The 8,774-nt window shown below is 43.7% G+C and overlaps 1 protein-coding gene across 3 annotated transcripts; it reads right to left on the bottom strand.

The window, feature by feature from the left end:
* Positions 1 to 5,986: 5,986 nt before the first annotated feature.
* LOC6734918 (protein 5NUC) lies at positions 5,987 to 8,295 on the bottom strand. Of its 3 annotated transcripts, XM_002081879.4 has the most exons (6): positions 8,018 to 8,293; positions 7,816 to 7,957; positions 7,507 to 7,763; positions 7,175 to 7,451; positions 6,815 to 7,118; positions 5,987 to 6,759 (listed from the first exon to the last, which is right to left on the bottom strand). In XM_002081879.4, exons 1-6 carry the CDS (start codon positions 8,209 to 8,211, stop codon positions 6,194 to 6,196), a joined length of 1,740 nt encoding a protein of 579 aa, XP_002081915.1. In that variant the 5' UTR covers positions 8,212 to 8,293; the 3' UTR covers positions 5,987 to 6,193. The 3 variants fall into 3 exon arrangements, with proteins under 3 accessions (XP_002081915.1, XP_016028194.1, XP_039147456.1); XM_016168333.3 differs by lacking the exon at positions 8,018 to 8,293 and having other exon boundaries at positions 7,890 to 7,942; XM_039291522.2 differs by lacking the exon at positions 5,987 to 6,759 and having other exon boundaries at positions 6,994 to 7,132; positions 8,018 to 8,295.
* Between the last annotated feature and the right edge of the window lie 479 nt (positions 8,296 to 8,774).

The raw sequence follows: 8,774 nt of genomic DNA, 5'->3' as shown, positions 1-8,774 counted from the left end.
ATCATCGGAATCTTCTTAAACTCCAGCATAGCTTATGAAGTCCTTATCAATACATTCGATTATATCTTCAAATGGTTTTGGATACCCTAAGGTTTCTCTTTATAGGAAGCTTTGTGGGCAGCAGTCTACGTAGTGACGAGTTGCACCAGTACTACACACGATCAAATGGTGGTCTTCCGACCATCAACAGTGATAAATCAATGCAAATATCTGTTAACAAGGAAAATACTTTTACCAAAGGACAATCGTTGTAGGTGTAAAAAAAAGCCGCTCTAGTTTCTTTCAGTGCATACTCACACCTATAAACACGACTGCACGTCGCTGTCATCATTCCAATGGGAGACGTCGACGTCGACGGAGGAGTCATCGCAGTCCATTGTTAGTTTCGTTCTTTCTCCCACAACGACGCTTTGGTTTTGGGCTCTTTCTGCTGGTCTTTCGCCGTCTTCGCTACAGTCTTACCTGTAGGGCTCGCCGCACGTTCTTCCCTGCCCCTTCCCCCCTTCCCCCGTGCGCCCTCCTCCACCCCCTTGGCCCTAGCCCCTCTCGAGAACCCCCATCAGAATACCCTGTGAGCCCACGCCACTGCCACTACCACTGCCACCGCCACTGGCACTTCCATGAACCCAAGGAACGCAATGTGGTTCCATTTCCATTAATTTGGTACGCTATCGCGACGCTGAGTCGCCCGTGGAAGTCGCCGCTTTCTGCGGTTTCGGTTCTTGGTTCTTTGGGCTCTTTTACTTACTTTTGCTGGAAGCGTGAAATGTAATAATGATCTTCTGCTTTGCATTTTGACAATATTTCTGTGCTGCGGGTGCCCAATGCGAGCCGCAAAACACGAATCTACACTCCCTCTTTTTTCCACCTCCGTCCACCGAAAACAAAAAGAAAAATATGATAAATGTGTGCATGTGTAATTAAAGGCATTTTCGTGGCTTCTCCTCCACTTCTTGTAGCTTTCTAATTAGTCTTAGAACTTGGGGAAGGATAAATATTGGTTTAATGATTATTAATAACGAAGAACTTTAAGTGGCTTAGAGGAAATTAGCCACCAATTCGGAAAAATGGAAAAAAGCTATCATGATCGTTTTGATTATTTCATTAAATATATATATCTATTTTCAGATTTCTGTATCTATGGTTTTTCTGTAAAATATTTATGTATATGGAACACAGATATGTGGGTCATTGGTTAAGTATGATAACTGGATGATTACTTTTGATACAGGATGCATTTTTAGTTGGTGTTTAAAATATCTTGTAGGTATAGATAATTTATCCCCACTTCATCGACTACAACCATCTAGCATTGGCTTAATCATTCTTATTTTATTCTGGCTTAATTCTAGCTTAAGCAATAGTTAATCCCATTGGTCACATCGGCCGATCGACGCTTGTAGGCTATAATTATGTACGCGTTCGGCTAAACAAAATAATGGCCAAGTGATTAACAGTCATGGGAAATGAATTGCCCGCAATTTCCCAGTTGGACGACAGAGGATGTGGATGTGCAGCTCGCTGGTTCGGTGGCTCAATGGTGGTGCAGTGGATTGGGTGGTGCAACTGTGGCCAAGAAACCTGTGCGTGCCCATTGCAATCGAAAATTCTATCGCGAGTACAACGCACCGAGATTTTGGCCCTTCGTTTTGTTTGGCATTTTTTTTTTGTTGTTGTTGGTAATACCGCCGCCGGGTGGACGCCGTCGACTGCGACGCACAGTGGAGCTTCTTAATGTGACCGATGCGGCTGCCAGTTGGCTGTGCTCCTTGCAATCTGGATTTTCCACAAGGAGGCGGTGGCGCAGGGGGTGTGGCAGGGGCCGAATGCTGGATGGCCTTCGTCTTTAACAGCATTCATCCATCTATACTCGCGGCCGCTGGTGCTTCTTCTTCGCAGCTTGATCTTCTGATCCTCACCATTTGTATTTGTGTGAGCAAGTGCACTGCGAGAAACGCACATGCAGCTAAGAGAATTCAATTAGAATCTATTATTAAACATTCCGAAATCTTAAAGGTCAGTCAATGGAATGCAGCTCTATTGTATAATTACTATCATATATTAAAAACTCATTAATCAACTAGTATTGGAGGGTTTTTTTTTTTGGTGTATCTTTGTGCTCCTCGCATGATCGCTGTCGTCTTCTTCTTCTCCATCTGCTTCTGCCTGCCTCCCCCTACTCTTCCTCTTCCTGCCCCACCTCCTGTTCCCATTTCATTGCTAGTTGCTCTTCTTGTTCCTGTTGCTTTTTGTTTTTGGTCTAAAAATAAACTCGGCACCAGATTGAGGAATTTAATTCGCCTTTTGGTAGAAATCCTCGACTTTGGCTTTTGCCAACGGACTTTGGTTGCCTCTTTGGCTTTCCTCTCCTGTTCCACACCCCTCGTCCCCTATGTTTCCATGTGCGAGAGTGTGCGCTAGGATGTATGCGTGTGTGTGTGTTGCTCCTGTGTATCCACATCCATTTTAGCGTCAAGTTTAGCGATGATGCTGATGATGACGACATGGACATGGCATCTAGCTTAAAGTGTACAGAAAGAAAAATGGATAATGGATCTGATATGATTTATAGCTAAAAAGGCTGTAAAAGTGCATATACGATGTTATTTTTCCTTAATATCCTTCAGCATTGCCAGAGCAGAATAAAGCAGAACAATATATACAATGCATAAAAGAGTTCACTATGTCTACTTAATTAAGAACTCATGCTCATTTTCTCTCTGTGGAGCTGAACAACAAGGAGTTTAAAAGCAGAGATGAAGCACTAATACACACTTTTTCCGCTTGGGATCAAAGGATTAATGTGAATCGGGTTTCAGCGGCTTAAAAAATGACGCTGAGATATTCTTTTGAGGCGGACATCACAAATTTCCACTTGCCTGCGTTCTAATTAGAATATCTTTCTGATCGGATAGTCAAAGTATCCGCGTTTGTGTGTGTGTGTGTCCTTGGTGGTACGACGAAGGTCATCAGCATTTGCATCGGAGGTCACAGCGCACACACTCACTCACACACACATCGTCTTCGTGGCAACTGTCGTGAGGGCCCAGCCCACAAAATCACAGGAACATGACCAGCAAACCGATCAGGACCCATGCCATCCAATCCATACCATCCCATCTAATCCAATCCAATACGATCCGTTCCGTTCCGATCCTAGATCATCCCATACCATCCCAACCCATCCGATCCGATCCGTTCATGCATAAATAAATTCATGTCCGAATCCCACTACTCCTTCCTTCTATTTTCTGCCATGACTCATGTGCATTTATAATAAACTTATTAAAATATTCACAAATGAATGCCAGCTCTTTTCGTTTGCAACTTTATAGAGACGGTGGAGCATTCAAGACTGGTATGACCTCAGGAAATCAGGAAGATATTGAGGATTTAATCAAGTTGGCTTGCTCCTCGAGATTTACATTCAATTTGATTCGATAAAGTTGCATTTTTAAATGAATACGAACACGAATACCGCATAACAAGAGTTAGGGAAAGAAATGAAGACATGATTCAGAAATGTATGCCTTTCGGTCATGATTTGTTACTTCCCACACAATTATAAATTTCTCCATGACTTTTGAATCATATTTTGGTCTATATCGAGGGCGAAACAAGGTAACCCAATGATCCTCCCACCTCCAGGAAATCGTAATTGGCCTGCTTTGTCCGATTCTTGCCCGTTCGCCTTGACCATAACCATATCAACGGTAAATAATTTCGATCGCAGAGCTATGAAGCTGAATCGAAACGAGAAACGAAACCAAATGAGCATTTGCCGGAGGACGGGGCTCCAACTGGGATGACTGCTATGGCTGCGATGGCTAACTGGCAATCAAAGTGGAGGAGGCTGAATCGGGGACACAGAAGGAGTCCATGGAGGAGGCATGGAGGTGGGGCTGCTCTTCCTTCGGCTGTTGCTTCACGTCATTTCAAATTCCATGTCAAAAGGTGAAGCCAATTCAACGTTTCTGGCGAACCGGGCAACAAAATCACGACTAGCACAACAACAGGAATAACTGGCAACAATGGCAACCTAACCGCATCAACACGAAAATCACATCTGTTGGCGATTTCGGGTGCGGGGTCCCCAATGATTTCCACTAATTTGTGAGTCGCGCAACTCATTGACCCATGCATGATCTGCTTCCAGTTCCACACACACAAAATAAAAAACACAACCATGTCTCAATTCGATATAGAACAGATGCCCAGATACAGATACTCGGATTGCCGGTAATGCCCGGACAAATGGCGCGCGATCTTCTATTCTCATGTCGCTAATACGGCCATTAGACCTAAACGGTTCCAACTTAAAGAGGAGGAGGAGGTGGGGATGACGGAGTACAGAGGCCGGGAACCAAGCAGGAAACCAAGAAGCATTCTTAATGAAGGGAATCAAATAGAAATGAAAGAAAGACGGAAGTAGACTTTTATGTGCAGACACATCGGCCCGGCCAAGATTATAGCCAAGTTAGAACGGGCAGTGGGGTTCATTTGCGAAATTGAAATGCCACTGCCAACCTTTATGCGGGTGTGGATGTGATGTGGATGTGGCTGGTGTGGGTGTGCATGTAGCTATGGGAATAGCTATGGTATGGTATACTCTCGGGTTCAAGAACCCCTCTGAGCCATGACTAACCGAATGACTGATAGGCGAGTACCAGGTGCCGACGACTGTAGCGTGTTGCCGCTCCAAAGTGCCCGATTCTGCACTTGACCGCTGTCCGAGAAGCGGACGCGGTATATGGGGCCACATAATTACATGCCAGCTCCCGCTGACCCGCCCCCATTTCCCGCCCTTCCTACCCATTTTCACCAACAGTGAGGAAAACTATGAGAATACAATTCAGTTGTATAATAGCTGTTGGAAAATCTTGCATATAAGCCGATTAAAACAAGTTCCTATCTTGACCAAAGATTTCTCTGAATTTGAATTCGACTCTTGTTCCAGTTTTAGGCTATATAATTGGTCAACAATTTTTCCTCTGTGCACGCAATTCCCTGGCGAAATGCCGACAGTAGATAGTGTTTGTGTCGCCTACGATCGAGTTGGACATGGATGTGGATGTGGATGCGGATGTGGATGCAGTGTGTGTGCCCGTCCATGATGTGTATGTGCTTCTCACGACAGAAGAACTCTGGGGCTGCAGTTGCAGCCGGAGATGGAGATGGAGCTAAATCTGAAGCTGGAACACGCCGACAGTAGCAGACATTGGAGCCACAGCCTGGATCCAGAGGAGGATCAGGGGGAATCATGGGGCAAGGGGCATGGTGGCGATGCAGGGGCGGCGAACACGAGCTTGATGACTATTATGTGGGCAGAGGTCGGCGGGGTCGGTGCGCCGTGAACTTCTCATGAAAAGCCTAACCATGGGGAATTTAATAGTGCTTAGCACCAGCAGAAGACACCCGAGAACGAGACCAGAACCGCCAGCAATAAAGACAGGGTCGGAAGCCCGGAGACTCTGGTCTGCAGGCCCAAGAGAACCAAGACCGAGCCACAGATACAGATACAAATGCCGATTGGTGGTAGCCTTCATTTGGCAGTCAATTACGGGCAGCCGCTGTGGTAGAGGAGTCATGCTGGTAGCACCTGGCAATATGAATATGCTCGAGCCACTCACTGATCAGTCAAAGTCAGAATTAAAGCTGGGGAAGCTCACGATGTGCCTTTAACATCTTAAAAGTTTGCATTTGTTTGGGTTCCGTTTTAGAATATTTTGTTTGAGCGAATCACGTTTGATGACAACAATTAACAAAGAAAAATTCAAGAAAGCATGCTTTTAGTTCAGAAATTTTCCAAATTTGAATTAATTCTTTGTGCTTTGATACTATTTAAATGTTACGGAATACTTATACGGACGGACATACGGACAAACATACGGACAGAGGCATTTTTAGCATATATATTGACTATATTATGATCGTTATCAATAGTATAATATTTATAATATAATATATAAATGGTAATACAAACAAATTGAGTAGTATAATCTAGATTTACTATGTATATAATTAAACTTCAGACACCTTTGCTCATTTTTGCATACATATAGAAAAGGTTCACAACAGACTAAGTCACTAATCGGTGTTCTAAGCGATTGCGCAATAGACAAAAACAGAGAGCTAATACTAATGATAATGATGCCCCATGGAGACGCAATCCGTACGTGGAAAGACTAGACACTTAAGTGAGAAATCGATGACAAAAGTACAAAAAGCTGAGTATTAAGTTGGGTTCAAGAGACATGTAGCCCGAGTTGGCAATGTGCTTGTGCTGCGCATATTGGCGATCCTCCCGTTCCGGATAGATAACCTTGTGCTCCTGCAGATACTGGATAACAGCCATGCGATCAAGGATCGTCATATTTTCCACTTCCGGTCGCTTTGGATCGACGAAACTGTAGCCCTCGCCGCCATTCAAGAGAAATGATGTTACTACCACACCGTAATAGCCATTTGTATCAACGGCCTCGTAGTGGGGAATCTGGCACTCGGAGCACAGGGCACGGATTTCTGTGATCCTTTCGCCCTTGGGCAAACTGTGGTTGAACTTGAGCCGAAGACCCGAAACCTGTAGATGGGCACTGGTCATGTGTTTACTACGCATTTGGGCGGAGTGCTCCAGCGCCTTCATCAGTTGACTGCCACTGATCCTGGTGTAATAGAGATCTTGGCTGAAGGGAAGCACTGTGACCACATCAGCCTCCGTTATGGCGCCCGTCTCCCCGGGATCAATCGAGGCTCTAATAGCTAGATGTTTCCAATTACAATGGATATATTATGAAAGTTAGAACCAATCACTTACCGCCCGCATTGATGAGTCCAATGGATGCATCAGTCCAAGAACTTCTATCCGCCATCGTTTGCACTACTCGGGCATACACAAAGCTATCGGCTATGAAGTTGCCAAAATTGCACTCACTATAACCGCAGCTCTTTCGATCGCCATTCAAATAAACGGAGGTGGTGCCCACCACATGGCGCTCCATATCATCAATCACCTGGCGGTACAGTTGAAGAAAATCTTGAACATCTCTTCGGGGCTGAAAACGATTATCCAATAAAATGGGGCTACCCTTGAAACTAAGCAGATTTCCACCACTGTCGAACTGTAAAGTGGAAACTTATACGATTTATAAGATACATTTGAGCGTTTAGATCCTACCTCTAGGGAAAGGTTTCCCAAATATTTCGTATAGGCATAGGCCTGAACAACGGGCACCTTCCTGCCATCGGGCTTAACCACTATTGTGGGATAGGAACCTTCCGAAACTTCCTTACTCGGAGCCTTTCCCGAGTAGAGAAACGTGTGCGACTGACCACCCACGACGATATCCACGTCCGGACACCGCTTGGCTATCTCCATGTCCTTCTCGTAGCCAGAATGTCCCAAGGCAATGATGATATCGATGCCTTGATCCCTAAGTTTCTTTGTTTCCTTACTGCAATAAAATGTTAAAATTAAGTATTTAGCACATGTAGTTTAGATGCGTTTACTTGATTGCGGGCACTTCCTGTTTAAAAATCACATTACTTGGTTGGGTTCGCTCCTTGGTATCCGGTCTTATATAGCCCACTATGCCGATCTTACGATCACCCTTTGTGATAACCAAGGAAGTCCTCAGATTAGTGTTTTCCGCAAGTTTAGGTTCATTTAGCAGGTTTATATTGCTGCTGACCATTGGAAATGTAATTGTATTCAAAAATTCGGCCAAGGCATCTGTTCCATCGTCAAGTTCGTGAACTCCGAGGGCCTGCGGAGGGATCATTGCGAATAGATTTTATAAACAATTAGTCAATCAGTACCATGGCGTCGGGAGCCAGAAAATTTAGCATTCGGGCCACCATTTTCCCTCGATAAACCGAAAACCAGGAAGTACCTTGAAAGGAATCGCCGCCGTTTAGGTAGATAACCGGATCAGTTGCAGTATTTCTAGCTGCAGAAATTCTGAAATGAATATTTTGACCTAGTTAGCATTAGGATTACTCCCAAGTCAGTAATACTTACACTTCAGCCACTCGTCCGAATCCCCCAAAGCAATCACCGACAGTCTTGCACCTTCCACCTGTGTGGGAAATGGGGTCGAACCTGGAGTGCATGTCATTCGTGTGTAAGAGGGTAAATTTGAAGCCACTGATCCAGTCCAGAAAAAACAGGATCAGCGAGAGAAAAAACCACCATTGTGGAGTAAGTGAATGCATCGTTACTAGAAACTACAAATAAATAAAGAATAGTGACCGAAAAGCACTTGAAAACTGTGATCTGCCATTTTGAAATGCCTACTTTTAGGATGTGAGATAGGCATCCATGAGATTGTATCTATACGTTAATATTGCATATTATTTTTTAGTTTTTTTTAGGGAATGTATATTTTATGTCTGAATATTGAATTTTATGAGAAATAAATTTGGGCGCATGATACTACTATAATCAGTTTTGTGACAATGGTAATACTTATAAATGATTGCAAAGTTTTAAATTTCCAGCTAACTTGCTCATAAAATTCATCCCGAAGTTAATATAAATTTGTATTTGTTAAGCGTTAGCGCGCAACTTCAAATTTTTGAGTTTAAACCAAAGCGCTTAAGAGCCAAGTCGAAATCGGTCACACTAAAATCGATGTAATGTAATATGTAACTTTTCATTACAAAATACGATTTCCCTGGAGATTTTACACTAGTAACGAGCTACTTAGAAGATATTTTTAAAAATAAAGTATCTTACTAAAAGTTCATACTGAAATGAGGTAAACGAACATCGGTTT

This window comes from Drosophila simulans, chromosome 2R (assembly GCF_016746395.2).
Source record: "Drosophila simulans strain w501 chromosome 2R, Prin_Dsim_3.1, whole genome shotgun sequence".
Lineage (NCBI taxonomy): Eukaryota > Metazoa > Arthropoda > Insecta > Diptera > Drosophilidae > Drosophila > Drosophila simulans.
This window is presented reverse-complemented; position numbering and strand designations above follow the sequence as displayed.

What these genes read in the sequence shown, in the direction of transcription:
- LOC6734918 (XM_002081879.4), bottom strand. Translation starts at nt 8,211, where the DNA reads ATGCATTCACTTACTCCACAATGGTGGTTTTTTCTCTCGCTGATCCTG. An exon ending in TTCGGACGAGTGGCTGAAGT is followed by an intron (nt 7,958 to 8,017) that starts GTAAGTATTACT and finishes TATTCATTTCAG; the next exon opens with AATTTCTGCAGCTAGAAATA. An exon ending in TTCTGGCTCCCGACGCCATG is followed by an intron (nt 7,764 to 7,815) that starts GTACTGATTGAC and finishes ATCCCTCCGCAG; the next exon opens with GCCCTCGGAGTTCACGAACT.